General features: G+C 33.7%; 2 protein-coding genes across 2 annotated transcripts in view; one reads left to right on the plus strand and one right to left on the minus strand.

The window, feature by feature from the left end:
• Window positions 1-850, minus strand: part of LOC113517042 (collagen alpha-5(IV) chain) — a 45,292-nt gene extending 44,442 nt beyond the window's left edge. Inside the window, exon 1 of the mRNA XM_026901559.3 lies at window positions 712-850. Within this exon, the coding sequence (XP_026757360.1) occupies window positions 712-804 (93 nt within the window). The 5' untranslated portion in view covers window positions 805-850. The remainder of the gene's footprint in view (window positions 1-711) is intronic.
• On the plus strand, window positions 750-21,781 carry LOC113517040 (collagen alpha-1(IV) chain). The gene is made up of 12 exons (XM_026901557.3): window positions 750-1,001; window positions 1,168-1,207; window positions 5,158-5,481; window positions 6,174-6,416; window positions 6,506-6,727; window positions 8,272-8,580; window positions 9,845-10,312; window positions 11,604-11,987; window positions 14,856-15,312; window positions 15,935-17,452; window positions 18,330-19,561; window positions 20,845-21,781. Exons 1-12 carry the CDS (start codon window positions 766-768, stop codon window positions 21,100-21,102), a joined length of 5,691 nt encoding a protein of 1,896 aa, XP_026757358.3. The 5' UTR covers window positions 750-765; the 3' UTR covers window positions 21,103-21,781.
• Window positions 21,782-23,610: the final 1,829 nt, after the last annotated feature.

Here is a 23,610-nt window from a genome sequence, read left to right on the forward strand (position 1 = left end):
AAATATCTTAAAATCTTCCACTAATACCTAATGACTCTAAACAAGATAGGTTACAGGAAATTGCTAAGAACATGTTTAGGCTTATTTTCTACTAATATCATCAGAATAGTTTCTGTCATCTATTGTCTTATATATAAATAGAAAATGAAAAAACTGCAACTTAATAATGATTTCTTTATCGGGATTTTTGTTTACTTATTTAACTTTCATGTACATAATATTGGTACACACGATGGGTATAACATTTAAAGTCGTTCTCTAATTGTCAAACAAGGGGTAACCAGAGAAGTTTATTGATGGATGTAAGACAATTTGTTTATAAGATTTTAGTAGGTTAACTAAAACAATAATATAAAAGCATTTATAAACTATATTGTATCTAAATCTGACGTATCGAAAACGTCATAATTATTATTAATTTTAATAACATTCATGAACATGAGACATTCATTAAGCTTTTGAAGAGATGTTTTGAAATCACGCCACATATTACTGTTCTTTAGTTGTAGTTTAAAAAATGATACATATGACAACTTAACCTTTCAGTGGAAGCCGGACGTATGTAAAAAAAATCATGTCTGGCTACAGAGAGACCATGTAGAGGACGTCCAGGCGGCGCGTTGATGTCTTTTCATCGTGCCGCTTAAGGTCCATAGAAAGTACGACTTATGTAGTTAGTTGTAAAAATTACATTAGTGAAATTTGACTTACTGCTGAAGTAAGACGTGGACTCCATAGAAAGAGCAGGAGCGCGGCGGGCACGAGATGGAGCGCGGTGCGGCGCACACGCGCCGGGCCCGTCATGGCTGCGCCGTACTACTGGATGTGCGCCCTCGCCTCTGGCCCAACTTTGCAGGCGTTAGGCCCGCACATCCGCGGGGCGGGGGTGCGCACGCTGCCACCCGAGCACTCCTCCTTCCTTTAGTATCCCGGCATAAACGGCGCGCGCGCACGGGATTCAAGCGCAGCGCGCTCCGGGCCATGGCGGTCCCCGTAATATGGTAAGGCAAATATGTAGAAAGTTTAACGCAGTAAAACATTTTTTTTTTCTTAAAATATCTTCTCGGAGAGATATATATATCTAATGATCATAATATAAAATTAATTACTGAAATTGAAATAAAGGTTTTTTTTTAATAATATTTAATAAAAATCTTAATTTGGTAGGTTAGTGGCTGCAATAGCGCCGCTTCTGGGAGTTAATTCAGTGAGTATCTTTAATATTATTATTCTATTAGGAATAACTTTTTTGCTACTTATTAGAAATATTTTTGCGAAGTGATTAAAATTCGCATAAGAAAATAAACCAACGGGAGTGAGCCGTGGTTCAGCGGGCGAATGTAGCGGGCACGGCGGTGCCGCAGCCGCTGTGACCGTTCGCCTGTCTGCTCGGACTCGTTGTCCTTTTGGAATTTCTTTAGTTCCAGATTGTATCCAAAATCTAAGTTTCAGTGTTAACTGTTATGCTAAATTCATACAAACCCTATCTACGGGTCATCTGTTATAATTGATATTTCCAATTTTAAATTATAATTAATTTTAAATTATATATTAATATTATTTATTACTTATTATTGTTCCATATAGTTACCTAAATATTTTAATTTTAAGTAGGCAACTATTTTAATATGCTTAGGTCAATGTAATGTAAGACCAAGATTCTTAAATAGACAATGATATTATAACGTAATAGTAGACCGACAAAGTTTATCGCCGCTCGGATGTGGAACGTCGGCATTGCGCAAACATTAACAATATTCCATATAATAAAATTACTTAGGTAAAGAATAAAATTAATTACTAAATAATATGTGACATACTATAATTAAAGTGGACCACAGACTTGTGTTAACGTGATCTGTTTCTATTTAAAAAAATATAACGTCATAAAATATGTATGTACTATAAACAGTTTTCTTCTGATTTTTTATTTTGTGCTACTAATATTATAAATATTTTAATGTTTGCTACTCGATCACGCAACAGATTTAAATAAAATTTGGTACTCCGGTATTTAATATTGTATTTATTAATTAAGAAAATTTAACAAGTACCTACTTCATATACGAATTCATGTGGACAAAATTATGGTAAAAAGTTAATTTTTAATAATTTGCTGGTAGAAAATACCTTAAGTATTGATCCACTTTCATAACACGTTTTATTTGTAAATAATATTCAAAGTAAAATTTTGATGCACATTGGCAATAAAGATAATTAAGAGTAACAGCGGTAAGCCTGTCCTAAGATGTTATATTACGTTAGACGAAAATATATTTGCCAAGTCGATTGTTACATACGTTACATTTACCACAATAGTAACAATCGTAAATGCTAGTTACTATTCCTTCTGAAGTAAAAGCTGTGGTCATATTTTTTTGTACATTCGTGTACTATTTTAAGTAAAAATTTCGAATTTACGAATATATTTAATGAGAATATTAGCTCTATATTCCTATATTTCAATACGATTTACTGCTTATATTTTATGTGTATCATATAAAATAAATAGTAAAAAGTAATTTCTATCTGGAACAGTAATTATTTAGGCAAGCCATTAAAAATAGTATATTTTAATAGATTTTTATAATGATTTAATATAATGCTCCCGTATATTGAAATATCTGTAAAAACAAATCCATAATTTCTACGAAAATCCTAAACTTTACCAAACACCTCAATTTATTATGCTTATTTTTATTTATATATGTACATTTTTTTGGTGTTTATTACAGTTATTGATCGATGCATTTATCGACAATCAAAAACAATATTAATAACTAATAAAAATAAAAACTATCCACCATTATAAATTTAAGGTTAATAATATTAATAATAAAAAATATTAATAAAATTAATCAAGAATAAGATATGAAATAATACATTAAAATATGAGTATTGGTTGCATTTTCTTGTTTTTTTAGACCATATGCTAATACCCTTAGATCAATCAATCGATTACTATATACTCTTTATTTATATTATATGGTACATAATTTTTAATTTTATTATTATTTATATTATCTAGAGTATAGAATTATAATCTCTCTAGTGTTGTGGTGGCGTTTCTAAAAAAAATATTGTATATATTCATCTCACAAACCTGTAAACATCATTATTTCTTTTTTATCAAGTAGGATAATTAAATTGTATTGCTTTATTTCACCTCTTTTTTTTGGTCTAGCCACATATACTCAACTGTGACATTCCTTATTATTATCTCGATCACTCACCTTTTACACTCCTTGTTACATAATTTATATTTTTTCACTTATTGTCTGTAGCTTTTCCGTTGTAAATACCTTCTGTATTACATGTAAGTACATAGAGCTTTCTCTTGAACGTTCATATAACACAGAAGGTAGTAAGTTGTATGTATAGTTTATAACAGATATGGTGTGGTAGGGTATAAGTTATACCTTTATAAAAGAAGAAGATGAAATTTCGTGTGCTTGGGTACCTCTGTCCCAACCACATTTCTAGTGCGAAGCAGTTATCTTTGCATGGGTGTTTTGGTTTGAAGGGTACGGCAATGAAATTTGAATTTGAGAGACATGTACCGAATTTTTACTTTTTATTCCGGTCAGTGAAAATATTGCGGTCACGCGGATGAAGTCGCGGGTAAAAGCTAATTAAAAATAAATCACTCACACACATTCAGTGCATTAAGAAGGTCTATGTTCAGTGGGTGAATATTTTCATAGTTCATTGCTGAACAGCGGACTCGCCCACTCATTGCGGAAATATATTTTTTTTTATATCGTACGGGTCAGTTGGTTGGTCTGATTAAACCGATGACCTCTTAGTTCTACGTTGATAGATTATTTAAATTAATGCTTTTAAAATATTTAATATTATTGTATACTAGATTTTAGCCGCGACTTTGCCCGGATGATAATTTTATTGACCGGGATATAAAGTAATATATTACCTTCCCTATTCCATATAGTATACATGTATACAAAATTCAATTGGCTAAGTCGTTCAAGTGCTAAGAGGTAACAAACAAACTTACTTTATAACATTAAGGCCATGATCTTTAATAAAATAATAATAAATAAAATATTGAATAATTTATATAGAATAATTTTAATCTTCTTATCGATTCATGTATCCAGTCACCACAACGCCCTTAAACCAGTATTATGTGAAATCATATGAATGATTTATCCTTTTTATACTAATATTGATATATTTCATTCAATCAAGTTCTAAGTAAATTCTAAAAAAAAACATCGGAATCAATTTGTGTATCTAATTAAAGTTTTAATCTTCGGCTTAATATAATGCACTTTTTGATAGAATAATATGTGACATAATTTGCAGTTCATTCAATAATGAAGTATTCAAATCTTTCTTTTATTATATTGAAAAGAGTAAAAAGTTAATTGTCCACCGGATGGAAAGTAAAACCACCATAAGTGCATGGGAATATTAATGATAATGAGAATATGCATAGATGGCAATATTATGACGTAGGTACATGATCACACATTATGGTCAAGTTACAAGTTAGGTACAAGTTTTCTTGTTATGTCTTCAAATTTAGACAGAAACACAATCAACGCTGCTGCATCGCAGAGATAAATAAGGTTGGGTAAACTCATTTAGGTGACTTATAAAATTTTGCCATCAATACTTCTCTATTTTTATCTGGACCTTCATTATCATCATCATATCGGTTGTTATCTGTCCACTGCTAAAAATAGGCCTCCTCCATAGACTGCCATAATTAAAGGGACCATTCCATATGCCAATTTACCATTAAGAGGTTTTTGCCAGTAGTTATTACGTTTGGCAGGCGGATCAGCGACCGCAGTTTGTCTTTTGGTGATGTTTAAAGTGGAACGCTGCTGCTCATACCTTGACCATTAAGTAATTATCATTTGGATCTTATCTACTAGCAACAAAACATAGCTTTGCTCGCTTGAATATTTAATTAATTTCTTATTAGATTTTGATCATTAATATATCGCCATAGCGCGATCGTCCTAATATAGTAGGTAGGAGTAAAGCAAATATATGAAGATAGTTTTAATAATTTGTTAATAGCTTTAGACTCCTATACGGATAACTGTGTAAATTTTAAGTCGGTTTCTACAATAGAAACATAAAACCAATTAAAATTGTATTGATATTAAACTCTATCTTTTACAGCAAGACGATTCTTATCTTAGTTGGTCAAGAAGATTGGATCAAAATAATTGGTATCAAGAGCGGGATGAAGATTCTCGCGAATATCCAAATAGCTGGCCAACACAACAATCTGATGACGATATACAAACATATGGATTATCACAGCGACCAGACGTGCGCCCCTTATTGCCGGAACCCCAGCGACCACCACAACCGTCACAGTCGAACCAATATTATAATTTCGAAATTTTCGACCCTGTCACTAAGCAACGAACGACTGCTGATCGGAATTGCACAGCGCCAGGTTGTTGTGTTCCCAAATGTTTCGCTGAAAAAGGCATGAAGGTAATATATCCAAAATTCATGTATTTATATATGCATTATGGTATATTTCTCAACTTTATATGGACTGCTGGCGAGTGTACACACAAACAATTATAAAAAAGAAATCTTAACATACAAATTTTTCAACCCGTTGTATAATATTTCCCGGTTAGTTACAATTCTTTTTGAAGTATATACTATATATATAAATTCCTACAAAGAACGTAACATTTTTTTAAAGTAACCCAAAATCCAATTTAAAAAATTACAAGATCTTAAAATTCTGTTCTTGGTGTACTTATAAATAAATAAATACACTATTTTTAGTGTCTGTAATCGATATAATAAACCAATGCAAAACTATATTAAATTTTTCTTTTTAAAGTCATGCTGAGATTATAAAGTCTTTGTAAGACAAACCATTAAAAGATAATAAAAACTTCACATTAGGTATTTACAGTATTTTAATTTTCTATATTACCATTGCTTTGTTGAGGAATATTGTATCCCCAAAACAAAGAAAAGAATGTAAGGCAATTTGTGTATCCATTATTAAATTTTAAAAGGTTAAGAGTCATGAAATCTATATTTTCACATCTATAAAAAAATAGCCATAGTCATAAAAATAGTAGAGATGAATTTACGAGTATAGACTATTTTTAATTAATTAATATTATACTAGAACCTGTTTAAATAGATGTATTATTTTGCAGGGAAGACCTGGTTTTCCAGGTCCTCCAGGCCCGAGAGGATTACCAGGACACGAAGGTGTAGAAGGTCCTCAAGGTTTAAAAGGTCAAAAAGGACAAATGGGACCTCAAGGACCACGAGGCCCAAAAGGAGACCGCGGGAAACCTGGAGAGAGAGGGTTTGTTGGTTCCACAGGACCACCAGGTCCTCAAGGTGAACAAGGGTTTCCTGGTATTCACGGCAGGGATGGCTGTAATGGTACAGATGTAAGTGTAGAATGCTTTCTTTTATGAAATCTAAACACTTCTCAATTAATATGACCTTTTATAACCTTTATATATTTTTTAATATACAGGGTCCACCAGGTCTTCCAGGTCCGCAAGGAATAACTGGGCCTCGTGGTATTCCAGGACCCAAAGGTGAAAGGGGCGATAAAGGAGAACCGGCTTTTACTCCACGTCTCCCAAAAGGTCAAAAGGGCGAACCTGGAGAACCTGGTTTGATTGGAAAAGATGGCCCTACTGGTCCTGAAGGACCTAAGGGACCGCGAGGACCAAAAGGATATCCCGGCCCAATGGCAAGTTATTTGTTGTTTATAATTCACCGCTTTCTAATGTTAGAAAATTCAAATAACTTATACTTACGTAAATGTTTACGTACCTAAATAGATAAAATATATATATAAGACAGATAATATAAAAATAGATTTGGAAAATTCGAATTAGAGTGCTTGTACATCGTAGTAAGTATAATAAAAATAGATAATAGTCACTTAACACAAGAATGACATTTATCCTGTAATGCGATTATCATTCTTTTCTTATTGATTTTTAAATTAGATTGCGCACTTAAATTTGGTAAAAAATTTGGTTTAAAAGATAGAGGATGAAATATTATATTAAAAATTATGCATATAATATTATTTCCAGCATAAAAATCTCGTATCATGATGTACATTCAGATTAATCTCTTAAACCGTTCAACCAATTTTAATGATATTTCATTATCTTGCTTCGTCTTGAGAAAAAAGATAGTTTTTACAAATAAGTGACCCATATCAATAATGCAATGGTTGTCAGTTCAGCTAGTATACCATTTACATATAGGTAAAAATAAAAAATGTGCATGTAATAATTACTAACGTGTCGGAAGTAATAATTACTTAATAACTGATAGGAAAGTGAAAAGTTATAAATGAATAAGAGGTGGGTATCACAACTATTAAAATTAATTAAAATTTGAATGAATGAATGAATGAATATACTTTATTTGCATTATACAATATAGGAAATAAGCAAGGGAATTTATATACACAACAATACAATATAAATTTATGTAAGTAATAGAAATAACTGGTCAGGTGTCAGTTGAATTCATACGCTGAGGATTCCGTATGAGATAAAAATTACTTCTATCGCATATGAAATAGACATCTAAACGTTATTATTATTGATATTAGCATTAGTAAATTATTTTGGGTCATACTTATGATTAAAAACTGGGCTACATAACTAAATTTCCTTTTGGTGATTTTTTGATAATTTCTCAAAAAATGGTGGCTTTGTGAGAAGCATGGTTTATTTTTTTTCATATTTAAATATATTTTATAATTTGTAATTCTTTCAGATTTTTTGGTTCACAAATTTTGAAGTTAAAGAGGGGAGAGGTTTATTTCATAACGAAAATTTAATTAACATAATAATAAATAAAATCAGTTTTAAAATGAACAAATAAAGCACTTTCATTTGATATCGCACTTGAACTGAACTATTAGATCAATTTTGAAATTTTGTGTAGCCCTTTTTGACTTTTTAGCAAAGAAAATAAAAATAGTTTTCAATTATTTCCATTGCAATATATGTGGGTCAATAATATGTAAAGCTATTTCAAATTTTAAATCGATAGCAATATTAGTTGCTGAGATATATCGCTGTGACATACGGACATAAAGAGACAAAGTTGCACCGTAAAAGTTCTCTTGTACTGTTTCGGTAAAGAACCTTAATAATATCCTAAGGTAGAAAATAAAATAATTTCATAATATACTATAGAAGATTATATTATGCACGATACTTTCGTCTCAGTTTATCTCTAAGTCAGAAAAAATATCATATGTTTTAGGGTTTACCAGGAGAAAAAGGAGACAAAGGAGTTAAAGGTGCAGAAGGTCAAGCCATACGAGGTGATAAAGGTGAAAGAGGTGATAAGGGAGAAAGGGGGCCAGATTGTCCAGAGAGAAATTCAGAAGGATTTACTTATTCTAACAAAACTAGTACTGGTTTTCCCGGAGATACTGGAGAAAAGGGCGATAAGGGGTCGTCTGGGAGACCAGGAGAAAAAGGAAATGCTGGACCGGTGGGTGAACCAGGTCGTCCAGGTGCAATGGGTAAAAAAGGATCAAAAGGCATCATAGGAAATCCTGGGGAAAGGGTAAGTTTTTTTATGATAGTTATTATTAACAGCAAACAAATTGACGGCCTACCTGATATAAAGTGGTAACCGTCGCCCACCTTCGATGAACTATGGCATATATGAGTACATCACAGAATATATTGTAATATTCATGGTACTCCTCATAGGAAGCTGCTTCTGAGGCCTAATGTGTTATGCTTTTGTATCCTATAATTTCCCTGTCATATCCCATCCTTAAAACTGAAACAGAGCCATACAATCATAGCTGCTTTACGGGAACAGTTCGATTGACTTTGTAAATCCATAATTTATAATACATTACATAGCTTCGCATATTCTGAAATCATATTCTGAAGATATCTCCTACCATATTCTGAAATAAAATCTACCTAGATGTATTTTGTTTTTTTTTTTTTTTGTGTATAGGCTCTTACCTCTGAATTAACGGATATGGAAGCGTGCATGTGATACCGCTAAATGAATTAGCGACGGTGTAACTTCATCTAGTGGACGTCATCCTACACTGCTGTTGCTCGTATAGGGTTGTTATATTTAAAAACCTTTCATCCCTATTGTTTGTCGGTTCTTCGAACTATGTGACCAGCCCATTGCCACTTCAGCTTGCATATCCCTCGGACAAAGTCGAATTGTATTATAGTGTATTGCTTCTGAATAAAATTGTGTAATTACCTGAAAGACTGTAAAAATAAACGTGATGGTGGACTGTAGTATATCCTCGAGGACCTCACTAAGGATGGTGTGCGTGCTTTATAAATGCTTCCAATAATAATTTTCAATATGGGATATATTAATGTCCGTATCTAAAAATATTGTATATTTCTTCAAGTCGTTAGTAATCGTATTTTTTTTTTTACAAATTAGAATGGCAACAAGCTGACGGCCCACCTGATGGAAAGTGGTAACCGTAGCCTATAGACATGAGCAGTTTATTAGTATTAGTAGTTGCCGATATATAGGACTCTGTCAGATGGACGACCGGATTCTTTTATAACTTTCTTCTAACCTAACCTAAAAAATTACAGATTGGTTTAATTCCACTCTGTATTCCTTCTATTACTACTTTTGTCATAGCAGCCATGACAACTTACTTAATAATAAAAAGGGCTGTGTGGTTTAAATTAAAAATAATATCTGAATAAATTTAATTTTGGTATTGTTTTTTTTTAAATTAATATTACCAAAACTATTCTTCTTTATTTTTAATGCTCATTCAACTTTTAATATAAAATTAGATGATATATAATTTATAATCGTATTACAGGGTCGAGACGGAATGTATGGGAATCCGGGCCCAATGGGTTTAAAAGGGGATAGAGGTAATGATGGTTTACCTGGATTACCTGGAAGACCCGGAAAGGATGGAGAGCCCGGTAGGGATGGTCCGCCAGGCCCAAGAGGTATTCAAGGAGTACCTGGTTCACCTGGCGGTCGAACTGGATCTCGTGGACCACCAGGTCCAACGGGACCAAGAGGTTATCCAGGACCAATGGGACCTAAAGGTAATGATGGAAGACCAGGTGAAAGGGGACCTCCAGGACCGATGGGTCAACAAGGAGGACCTGGCATACCCGGAAATCCAGGAACTGAAGGACGACCTGGTCAAAAAGGCGAAAAGGGAGAACCTGGCAATGATGGGCCTTCAGGAGTAATGGGACCAAGAGGATATGATGGCCCAAGCGGTCCTCAAGGACCAATGGGTCCCAAAGGTGAAGACGGGGTTACTATACCAGTAAGTATTTTTATGGAGAAAAGACGTATTTATGTTTTGTTTTGACAGTTTATATATTGATATATGCGATTCAATTAAAAAAAATGATAAAGTGAATATTTACTTACAACTATTTTCAAAGTATAAGTTTACAAACGTACGTAAAAAAATATTTTTTAAAAATTAAAGAGAATTCCCTTTTTTTCGGAGAGTTTTTAGTGATTCTGCACCGAAAACCTAGACGGGTATATCTCAGATTATATAGATAGAATACCTCCGTACAAATGCTTCATTGAAAACAGACCAACTTTTTTATCCATATGTACGTGAACAGTGTTATTATAATATATATTTACTACTCAGTATATGAGACAAATTATATTGAAAGTTTAAAAAAAGATAAATTCTTATGAATATATTTGAAAGAACAAGGTAAACAATGCATAATGATTTTAATGATGCTTATCTTTACTGATTGCTTTGATTTATATCCAAATATAGACATATAATATGGATTGGATTTAAAATCATTCAAATGATCATCATTTTAATTAATACATGTATATTAATTTGTAACCAATACGAATATATGTATATATCAGACAAAATAGTTTCGAATTTAAATTTAAAAAATCAATTTAGTCTGGATAATTTTTAATCCAGTAACTTGCAACACTGAAATAACGGTGCATTCTATATTGATTTAATCAAATTATATATGTGTTAATAGTAGTAGTTAATTATTGACACGTTTTTGATACTATGCTGTATATTTATAATCTAGGGCGTAACGTACTCCTATCACAGTCACTAGATATTAGATTCAGGATGATATAGTTTTAGCTAATATTGATAAAATTTGCATGATTTTGCAATTTTGTTTTCATTGTTTACAGATCTATGATTTTAAGCACATGTAGTGTACGCGAACAATTAAAATATATTTTTTTTCATCAGATATGTTTAAGATTGATACCAATCGTAATAAATCGCAATAAAACAAAAAAAATAAAAGCAAGTTGAAAATAAAATGTAGGCAAACTTTATCCTCCATCCAGTAGCTTACAAAGAAGTATTATTATTAAGTATATATTATATGAAATTTAGTTCTATTAATTTTTTTAAATTTTAGAATTCTGTTGTAAAAGCACAAAATTATGCAAGAAAATAAAATGTTTATTTTATAAATATATAATATTTATAAATATTTAAAAAAATATTTACTGGCACCACAGTTGTTGAATATGATCTAGTATTCATATAAATTTCGTTTTATTTGTGTTAGGTAATATAAATATTTATTATGTTACAGGGTGAAAAAGGAAACAGTGGAATACCTGGATTATCAGGTCAGAAAGGCCAAAAAGGTGAACGAGGTTATCCAGGTGTAAGAGGTGTTCCAGGAGACTCGAAATTGGGAAGACCAGGTCCACCAGGTTATACTGGAATACCCGGGGAGAAAGGTCAAAAAGGTCAGCGAGGTATGGACGGAATACCAGGTGGACCAGGACCCAAAGGAGATATTGGTGGTCGTTGCAACGAATGTTGGCCCGGAATACAGGGACCAAAAGGCGACCGTGGCTTAGATGGTTTGATTGGGCCCGTAGGAGAACGTGGTCCACCAGGACCTATAGGTGTACCTGGCGAGCGAGGAGATGATGGTCTCGATGGAATTCCTGGACCCCCAGGACCTCCGGTACGTTAAAATAAGTATTATTACACAATATACATAAGCATAATTATTAAATATTTTTCAGTGCTACACCATTCTAAAGAATATTTTCGTAAACGATACCATCAAATTAATAACCTTTACGTTTTGTATATTTAATGATTCAATCGATCAATTCTCATAAAAAATACACAAGATTTTGTTGGGCTAAATTAGGTGTATGAACTACAAAATTTCGTTGAAACTCTTTCAACCATTTTCTTTTGATGAGACAACAAACAGACAGATAGATAAATATCTGAAAACCCAAGTCAATTTCTGCGAAAATAAACTCCTTCGACTCTTACAATTTTGCCTATCCATTATAGCTAGAAGAAATATACAATATTGTATAAGTCATAAAAAGGTTAATTAATGTAATTGGAGACGATAGATCTTTTTTCCACAAGAAGAAGATATTCGCCTACATAACTATTCTAATCGTGTAGGGATTATATTTTTCTTTAATTAGTTTTGCTCTTTGTTTGCCTAATGGTCTTTTAGTACATTTTAGAAATGAAAAGGAGTGGTGTTAAATTTAATTTACTCCATTGGCACACGAACTATTTTTTATTTCGGTAACGCAGAGGATATAGGATAAATCTTTAAAATTCTTGTTCTATACTACTTTTTGTTAATATAAAATTTAATTCTAAATTAAAACAAGAATCGCTTGAATAATAAAGAGGATTTTAAGTAAATGAAGTTTTTATGAAACAATTAAAACTATATATTTTTTATACCACGAATACATTTTTTTTTCTATACTTAAAATGTATCTAATATTAATAGCATACTTTTTATATTTAATATTAAGATAATAAGTACCTTTAATATTATTTTTAAATTATCTAGGATATATATTTTTATAAATATTAAAATTATTAGAAATCATACTACAAAAAAACGTTTAACATCTGATTATAATTAAATATGCGTTAAACAATGTCTAAACATACGAAAGGTTGTCTTATTATAACATTAGGCATATAAAATTGCAAATAAACATCATCTATAAATATAAATTAACAGCTAAATGTATCGCTAAGCGCAAAACTAGAGATTGGCTGAGCCAAATCGTAAATTTTTTAAATACTAACATAAATTTAAAACATAAAAAACACAATTTTTCTTTATCCCATACAAACTATTCGTAGACTAACTGCACAGTTAAATAGATTTTGACAAAATGACGTATGTCAAGTTCGCTAATCAACACGTTGGATTGAATGTTGAATTATTTAAACACCGGCTAAATATGTTTATCAATATGTGTTTATCAAGACTTAGACAAAGTATTGATAAACACGTGTTTAGATAAGTATGATCATACTAAAAATATAATTTAAAACAGTGTCTATCTAGATCAGTGTTTCCCAACTTTATTGTGCCATGCCATATATATTATATATTTCATGCCATATATTTCTTAATAATTTTATATGTCAAAGTCTATGATAGATATTATAATATATTGTTTTTATGATGGAAAGTGATAACCGTCACAGATGGATATGAACAGCACCATAGACATCACAGAATACACTGTGATGCCCGTGGTATCCTTCATGCGTTACCATTCTTGAGGTGTAATTTATTATGACTCCGTACAGTAATTTAAACTTAAACACATTATATTTTCAATAAGAGAAAATTTCTTTTATTTAGGCATAAAACAGATGTTAAACTCTTTTGTATTAGGACGTTTAAACATGTATTTAACGTCTGTTAGTTCAACTTTTTGATGTAATTTTGTAATAAGGTCGTGCGTATTTACATGTCGAATTGTCGGAACAAGCACCAATTTTCACAGAATTAAATCGGTAAAATCTTTCAAAATTGGCAACATAATCACGTAACATAGGCACAATGATATGAATATATAGAATAGGTCACCACTCCTTTAAATTTTTAAAATGTAGCAAGAGACGACTAAAAAACAAAGTATAATAAATCAGTGTAGAGAAGAAAAACTTCTTTATAGAAGTTTTCCTATTCTATTCCATACGTTTTTTTAGTGGGTTAAAAATTAAATGACAACCCCGCCTGTGCTATCTATACACACTCAAGGAATATCAGTATAATAAATGTTAGGTCAGTTGGCTTATCATGACAATTGCAAATAAAATAACCACAATAGACACAGGGGGACTGCGTTGAGATCGACTATTACCGGAAAGTTATATTGCTAGCCATGGTGCCATTGATCTCATCATTCACTCATATCTCTGGGTTTACCCTCCGATACATTATACAAAAACGTCATGTATCATGATTGTCCCTAATACTTTTAGTACTATTATTTGTATTGTGCCCATACTCAACGGCACTGTACAGTACGCTAATTATCACAGCATTAGTGCGTCACTAATTAGTGATTTATTAAAATAAATTCTTTCTATTCCTGTACTACTCCTATTATAAATGTAAAAGTTTGTAAGGCTGTTTGAATGGGTTTTTTTTATACTTTTTCACATAGAAACTAATAAATAGACTTGAATGAAGTCGGAGGAAAAAAATAACCCTCTCGTATACGTGGAATTCAGACGTAGGAAAATCAAAGAAATAGATCACTTCCGGATACGGTATCAAAATAGATTTTAAGACAGATCTTTAGGTGAAAATCATACTGTGAAAATCATATCCAATTTGTATACAATAGTTTTTGCGTGATGCTGGAACTAACATATAAATAGATAAAATGTCTAAAAAATATTATTTAGATATCCATTGCTCTTAGTAAGATGAGGGATATTAATTTTGTTTAAATATACGCCGGCATTATATAGTTACATTTTATTATATTAATTAAAATATTTTTTTTAACAGAAGTAAAATTTCTATAATTATTAGGGCGAACGTGGCGATGAAGGCCCCATAGGAGCACCTGGTCCACCTGGAGCGGACGCCCCTGCAATATATAATATAGTAAAAGGCGAGAAAGGAGAAAGAGGAGAAAGAGGAATTCCAGGTCTTCAAGGAATTAAAGGCGAACAAGGAAGTAAAGGTCGAAAAGGAGAACGAGGTGAAATTGGTTTACCGGGTCAAAAAGGAGATATTGGTAGAATGGGACCACCTGGAGCAGATGGTATTCCTGGAGCAAACGGAGAGCCAGGATTAAATGGTGCTGATGGACTCAGTATTAAAGGAGAAAAAGGTGCACCCGGAGAATATGGGTTTAAAGGAGATAAAGGATTGCCCGGAAGAATAGGTCTGAAGGGAGAGCCAGGAAGTTGTCCTCATAATTTAGAGGAGATGATAAAGGGCGACAGAGGTGCGCCTGGACCTCAAGGACCACAAGGACCGCAGGGTAATATATGTATTATTATAATTTATTGTTTCTTTATCTGATTGTTAAGAATCAACTTTGACAAGAGTACATAAAGGTAACGTAAAGGTCGATCTGTATTTACCTATTTGAAATAAACAAACTTTTGTCTAATGAAATAAAAATTATTATGAATTTGAAAGTTTGTTAAAGTTTTTGTTATTTTTTTTTATATTGATTACATTTTCATTTACAAGAGTTAGAACACTTTTTATCTTAATTTATGAGGGCAAAACTATAAGTTATAGCTAGTATTCTATTTTATTCTAATCCATGATGTTTCACTGCTGAGCAAAGTTCTCATTCTCATCAAAGATAATTTTTAAAAAAGCTTTTGTTCTGCGCTCCTATAAGTATTCTTTTTTAAAAGCGTACACCTGGCGTGTATGTGTTGTAATATATTGTTTTATATATTGGCAGCTTTAGTTTAGAGTTATATAAGAAACATTATAAATGTTTTTATTACTATTAATAAAATAAATGTCAGTTCTATTACTCCGTACTAATAATTTTACGATCATTTTTCAAGTAGCTGAGGTAAAATGATAATATTATATTCTGACCAACACATTTATACCTAATCTTATTAATATTTGTTTTGCAGGAATACCTGGTGAAAAGGGGGATCAAGGAGATTCTGGCTATCCTGGAGATAAAGGTATAGCTGGTGCACCTGGTAGAGAGGGTCCTGTGGGTCCACGAGGTCTTCCTGGACCACGAGGTGAAAAGGGAGATACAGGCCCGATAGGTTTTCCGGGTACAACTGGTGCGACTGGTCCCAGAGGATTTGCCGGTATACCAGGTTTAAAAGGAGATAAAGGTGAAACTGGTCTCTCAGTAGCAGGACCTCCAGGATTACCTGGTAGATCTGGAGCAAAAGGTGATAAAGGATTAAGAGGATTACCTGGTAAACCTGGCAATGATGGGCTTCCTGGGCAACAAGGTTGGAAAGGTGAAAAAGGTGATCAAGGATTGCAAGGACCTTCTGGACCTCCCGGATGGCAAGGAGAAAAAGGAGAACCTGGTCCAATAGGACAAATTGGACTTCCAGGAAAGGATGGTACACCAGGTATACCAGGACTAAAAGGAAACAGGGGATTGCCAGGATTACCAGGAAAACCGGGAATGATTGGCTTACCAGGTGCTAAAGGAGACCATGGAGCGCCGGGTCTAGAGGGTGAAAAGGGTTTCCCAGGTCCACGTGGAAGACCCGGGCCCCCTGGAAAGCAAGGTTTAGCTGGAGCCCCTGGTTTAAAAGGAGATAAAGGTTTACAAGGCTATAAAGGTGATAGAGGTATGCCAGGCCTCACTGGAACACCAGGATTAGAAGGTTTACCTGGCGAGAAAGGTGATAAAGGTGCCGATGGCCTTCCAGGACAATCCGGATTTCCTGGTCTACCTGGTATTAAGGGAGATAAAGGTCTTCCAGGGTATCCAGGACAGAAAGGAGAACCAGGTTTAGCATCAGATAGAGGAGACAAAGGAGAACCTGGTAATCCTGGACTACGAGGATTACCAGGAATTCCTGGTCAAGATGGAGAAAAAGGAGACAAGGGAGATGTTGGTCCAACTATTACAGGATTTCCTGGTATTCCTGGAAGTAAAGGTGACATTGGAAGACCTGGTATAGATGGCTATCCTGGAGAACGTGGCGAAAAAGGAGTAGCTGGATTGCCCGGACTTCGTGGGGAAAAAGGTGACAGAGGTTTGCCTGGTGTAAGCGGAGCTCCAGGTCCACCCGGCATGGATGGTGAACCAGGTATTCAAGGAGAACCCGGATTTCCCGGTAGAGAAGGAGCTAAAGGTGATAAAGGAGATCGAGGTTTCCCAGGGAGAGATGGTTTTAATGGACTCAAAGGAGAGCCAGGACCAATAGGTCCACCAGGTTTAAAAGGAGCGATCGGTTATGTAGGTCCAAAAGGAGATCAGGGCCCTCCAGGTCTTCAAATAGATATAAAAGGAGACAAAGGTGATATTGGACCACCTGGTCTTCGCGGTGAAAAAGGTCAAAAGGGAGAAAGAGGTTTTGAAGGAGCTCAAGGTTTGCAAGGTGATAAGGGTGATCGAGGATTTACAGGTGAAAAAGGAGAAACAGGATTGATCGGTTACGAAGGACCAAAGGGTATGTATATAAATTAATTAATATGTACTAACAACCTATCACAACTTGTATGAGTTTCTATCTTATGAATTTGAATTATAGGTTCAAATTAATGAATACCTACAGAAGCATTAGACGCGTAACAAACATAGTAATGCGACGCCGCGAATCTTGCATTACGTCGTAGTGAGCAGCGTTGAAAATCAGGACTTTAAATTTGTACTATACTGTATGAAAACAATTGGACTAGATTGATGGAAAAATCAGTAATGCACTCATTTTTCAATGACCAACTGCAATTTTTAATTTTTTTTTTAAAACGTTTGTTACCGAATTCTTTTTTAGGATCCCGTATCAAAAAGGTACAAAGGAACCCTTATCGTACAACTTTGTTCATCAGTACGTCTGTTCGCCTATTATAGTACTTCAGCATTTACGAATACTATCAATTTCAAATTTGGAATAGATTTAATATTGTTTTTATTTTCTTTTTTACTAAGGGTCCAATATGGTACACAAAAGTTAAAAAATTTGCTTACTAGTCCAAGTGGAGTCTGTAAGGGCTTCGTTTATTTAAATTTAAAAATTAATAATTTTTGTATCTCGTGTAGCAGTACGTAGGTAAATTCTTACTTTTTTTTCGGTCAATTGTTCAAATATTTATTTACTTCCATTATATTTTATCGTGAAATACATAGTTCTAGGTTAAGTCTTGAATTGCAAGTAATAATTAACTGTTTTAACGGCATTTTGTAACCCATATAAGTAAAATTAAAAGTAAAAACACAATTATTTTTCTATTCTAAATATTATGTACGAGAAAGAAAGAAGGAGCACACAGTTTTTTTATGATAATATTATCAGATAAAATATTATTTAATATTTTTTCACATTTTAGGAGACATGGGTCCTATTGGTCCTCAAGGCAGAGCTGGAAAAGATTGTCCATGTGAAAAGGGGCTACCAGGTGTACCAGGAAAAAATGGTCACCCAGGAGCGCAAGGGGCGCCTGGTGAAAAAGGCGACCAAGGTTTACCTGGACTTCCAGGACGAACAGGAGATCCAGGTGTACCAGGTTCACCAGGTCGCATGGGTGAAAAAGGTGACAAAGGTAGTGAAGGTATTGCCGGGCCTCCAGGAGATGAAGGTCCACCTGGCGCTGACGGTCTTCCTGGCCTCATAGGTATTAAAGGTGATAAAGGAGATAAAGGTGCCACTGGGTTTGGCGCACCTGGTAGAGTAGGTGATAGAGGATTACCAGGTTTACCTGGGGAAAGGGGACAAAAAGGCAGCAAAGGTGATCGTGGCATGGATGGAATTCCTGGTGAACCGGGTCCTCAAGGTTTAAGAGGAGAAAAGGGTGATAGAGGGGCAATTGGAATACAGGGTTTTCCTGGTGTTCCAGGAAAAAAGGGTGACAAAGGTGAAAGATCTCCAATCGTTTATGGTGAAAAAGGAGAACAAGGACTTCCAGGTCCTCCAGGTCCACGTGGCCTACCTGGTGAAATGTGTAAAGATGGGCCTCCAGGTTTAGATGGATATCCAGGTGAAAGAGGTGAACCAGGCTTTCCTGGACCACCTGGACCTATGGGGCCTCCTGGACCACCGGGTCGGGAAGGATTACAAGGCGAAAGAGGTGAAACGGGACAAGTTGGCTTACAAGGTTTGCCTGGAGCACCAGGTGCCCCATGCACTAAAACGGATTATTTGACAGGAACACTTTTAGTACGGCATAGTCAGTCTGTTGAAATACCCACTTGTGATACGGGTCACATAAAATTATGGGACGGATATTCGTTACTGTATATTGAAGGCAATGAACAAGCTAATAACCAAGATTTAGGGTATGCTGGCTCATGTATCAGAAAGTTTAGTACAATGCCATTCCTATTTTGTGATTTAAATACTGTATGCCACTATTCAAGTAGAAACGATCGAAGTTACTGGTTATCTACTAGCGAAGCATTACCAATGATGCCGGTAGAAGGTTATGATATTGTAAAACATATTTCAAGATGCGTAGTTTGCGAAGTACCAGCCAACGTGATAGCCATTCATAGTCAAACACAAGACGTTCCTGATTGCCCTGCTGGCTGGGACGAGATGTGGATAGGATACAGTTTTGCTATGGTAAATATTCAAACATTTATTTTTTTATTGCCAACTATTTTAGTTTTAATATCCAGGGTTAGTCGTAATGGTTATCCTAAGTCAAAATTCTACTGAGTTTCGACTACAGCTATCACTAGTACTATAAAAATACGAGTACTATCACGAGTATCTATTGCTTGTTTCAATAAAATTTAATGAAATGGTAACTAAGCGTTTTTAAAAATATCACGTCTCTAAATAAAATTAGTAATAAATTGAGCCCTTAATCAGTTAATCGATTTTGATAGGACCTATGTACCTACTTATATTATTTATATAGATTATATAGATACAAATGCTTCGAGAAAAGCGTATCAACTTTTATACAATTTTGAGTGATAAATAGTTATAAGTGATTCCTTTATCCGAAAAACCCATTTTATTTATTAAATAATTAAATATAGATACGTCAAGATACATTCTGTGTATAAGTAAGTAGAACAAGTCAACTAATTTGACAATTAGCTAAAAAGTTGTTGAAACAAAAAGTTGCCCCGTTTCTACGACTCGATCTATATAATCTTAGTTATTGGATATCAGCAAATTGTTTTATGGTCAGATCTATTATTCGATTGTTTTACACTTTTTAAATTCTTTGGCAACAAAGTATATTAGCCGGAATCTGAGAAAATATTTATTTTATTTTTTACACAGACAGTATGGTCACGTAATCGGTTTAGTATGAAAGGTTCTGCAATTATTACAGGTTTTAGACTACAGTTCTTAAAGCAAGTTGTTTAGTTTTATAGATAGATAAATACTCTCATTGGCTTATTTAATATTACTTTTCAGAGGCGAGGGGGTAGTCCCTTAAAGTAAGGCGATTATATACTCTTAGATATGTCTTTGCGTATGTCATTGTGGGTTGAGCACCAAAGAACTCTATGGTGGGCACGGTCCAAACAGCCTTAAATACGCACATAAATACTATCACTTAAATTCGGCTTGATATATTTATTAAAACTAATTCTAAAAAATATTGAAGTTTTCTAAAAAATCTACATGGAATACTTAGGAATTTTGTAAATTACTGTGGTAAATGTTATTTTATACTTGCTACATTTGACTGTGCGCATTCCATCCATAATTAGTATCATACGTCGTAGTGTATGTATACTGTGAAAATGTGATGATGATATTGCTCATAAATGACAATACTATTTTCCGTTAGGTTATAAGCTTGTTTACCATTTCAGTTTCTGTTAAAAATATATATTAAGTAATTTTAATAGTAGGGACCTAATAACAAATGTAATTTTCAGCATACTGGAGCTGGTGGTCAGGGTGGTGGGCAAGCCCTAGCGAGTCCGGGCTCGTGTTTGCAAGACTTCCGTACATCACCATTTATAGAATGTAACGGAGAAGGTGGTACATGTTATCATTTCGCGAATAAGCTAAGCTTTTGGTTAACAACCATAGAAGACAGAGACCAATTCTCAACTCCTCAACGATCAACTTTAAAATCTGGAGATGTGATGACGCGTGTGTCACGGTGTGTTGTCTGCATTAAAAATACATAGTGAAACATAAATATGCGTATATACGCACAGGTTAATTGGTGTGACATGTGTACAAGACGCTTCTAACTAGACATAGACGTTACTACCTATTTTGGATTGTACGTGACCAATAGTGATGTTGCTACCAAATATTAAGTTACAGTCGTCAATATAATAAATAAAATGTAAGAAATATTATTTCAAACTATTGGCTTTCTCTCAATAATGTCTAAATCACAAATAAAATTATCAACACACCAAAGCAAGGTAAAGTTAAGATTTATAATTTAAGTAGGTACCTATAGTCTATTTATATAATATCTTTAATAGTATGTATAACAAATGTGATTTTGTCCTGTGGATCAGTTTTTGTATATTACTACTTAAATCGTTTTATGTAAATCTTATATTCTCCTAGTCAGTGCTATTTCAGATTACTGTATTTCAGATTCATGAACTGAATTTGTGATAAAACATTTTTTTTTAATCGCCTGAATCTATGTTGAATTATCAACTATGTTAAATAATGTAACTAGGAACAAGGAATTGGAATATATATTTATCAAAATGCGTCAACATAATAAACTATTCACAATAATAGGGTAGTGAAAGATAAGTGATGAAACACTGCCATTGTAGATAGATTAATAATACAAATAAATGAATTAGAATACTTTCTTAATAAATAAATTTGATTTTTGTTTTGCATTTTTATTGAGATACCTAATGAAAAATCAGAACATTGTGGCACAGTTCTTTTAGTATCATTTTAATTTTATGGTGATTGCAGCTGCTGTATTTCTTTGTGAAGCAAAACTACCTGTTGCGGTGTAAAATCTATACTTAAACATGAAATATTTACAACGTAGGATAATATTTATAATCTCAAAAATAACTCATAGGTGTGTAGTATCTACAAAACATCTTATAATTTATCGTTATGGAGACTATAGATGTTTTTACGATTTAATAGCTTTTTTTGCAATACAATACGGACATAAGCACTTGTTAACTATTAAAAAATTAAAGCGGTATGCCTTAGAATCCACCGTTTTCTAAATGATTCTATATGTCTCTTTTTAATATTATAGTAATTTTGTTATAGCTTAGCGGTTGATAACTGATCAACTACCAATCGATCAGTTACGTCACGGAGTAAGAATGAAAACGAAGCCGGCCTCATTTCTCTCACTCTCTATACAGTTTTCGTCCATTTTTTTTTATTTGTGTCTCAGTCGTGTCAGTGACTACCATCATCATATCATTTTAACTTTTCAGTGCAACTCTCATGTTAATTTTGTTCTCATAGTGAATTTATTATTATTTTTAAGTTGCTATTAAATGGTCATTGGTACTTTGGACAAGGTATCCCCGCATTGTCATGCATTTAAATTTAAAAATGAGCCTGTCGGGATGTGTTGCTCATAAAGAAAATGCAACTAACGGAAATTGAAACACCACCACCTGAACCATTGTACGGCTTACTTATCGGTACGGATCCAGATTCTATCCTTTTCCTAAAGTCAATTCGCATATTAAATTCATGTTTTCAAATGGCATCTTTCCTTGCAACAGAAATAATTCAAAATATTGCTGCAAACGGACAAAAATTTTATTCTACGTTCGAAATCAAAGACCAAGTTTAATGCCAAGCGAATCTCATAAATTTTTACTTTACTTTATGGGTGGCGAGGATTCCGAATGCGCACTTGCCAATCGCGTGGATGCACGTTACGACTACAATAACCTAAAATTCACCTTTTGCTCGGCATCGTCAGCACGCTGGACGTTCTGTTAAATGACATCCACGCTATTGTCATCAATCCTAATAAAATACCATTTAGAGAGCATATACGTAGATTCAACGCATCTGTTGTTGACGACGTTGCTGGAATCATGGTTGGCGACCGTACAGCTACGCGACAAATCGTGATTCGAAGAAAAATAATAATCTTCAGTTCATTGCTGATACCCACCGTTCATATGTCGATCTCCAATATGGTCTAATTTTATAGAAAAAAGCTAACAGGGGGAAAAAAGTAAAACATTGTACATCTGAGTGCTCAGGAATGGCAACGCATGAGGGGTATCATGGGCGAAACAGTACACTCTGTTATGTCCATGGTACTACTCATGTCTATAGGCGATATGTGTATATATATATATATATATATGTGTATGTGTATATATATATATGTGTGTATGTGTATATATATATGTGTGTGTGTATATATATATATATATATATATATATATATATATATATATATATATATGTGTGTGTGTGTGTATGTGTGTGTGTGCGAGCGCGCGCGTGCGTGTGCGTGCGTGTGTGTGTGCGTGTGTGTGTGTTTGTGTGTGTGTGTGTGTGTGTGTGGGGATATATATATTCCTCCTGATGGAAAGTGGTAACCGTCGCCTATAGACATGAGCAGTACCATGGACATAACAGAGTGTACTGTTTCGCCCATGATACCCCCTATGCGTTGCCATTCCTGAGCACTCAGATGTACAATGTTTTACTTTACT

This window comes from Galleria mellonella, unplaced genomic scaffold (genome assembly GCF_026898425.1).
Source record: "Galleria mellonella isolate WM207_F2 unplaced genomic scaffold, CSIRO_AGI_GalMel_v1 utg588, whole genome shotgun sequence".
NCBI lineage: Eukaryota > Metazoa > Arthropoda > Insecta > Lepidoptera > Pyralidae > Galleria > Galleria mellonella.

What these genes read in the sequence shown, in the direction of transcription:
- LOC113517040 (XM_026901557.3), top strand. Translation starts at nt 766, where the DNA reads ATGGAGCGCGGTGCGGCGCACACGCGCCGGGCCCGTCATGGCTGCGCC. An exon ending in ATGGCGGTCCCCGTAATATG is followed by an intron (nt 1,002 to 1,167) that starts GTAAGGCAAATA and finishes TTAATTTGGTAG; the next exon opens with GTTAGTGGCTGCAATAGCGC. An exon ending in AAGACGGGGTTACTATACCA is followed by an intron (nt 10,313 to 11,603) that starts GTAAGTATTTTT and finishes ATTATGTTACAG; the next exon opens with GGTGAAAAAGGAAACAGTGG.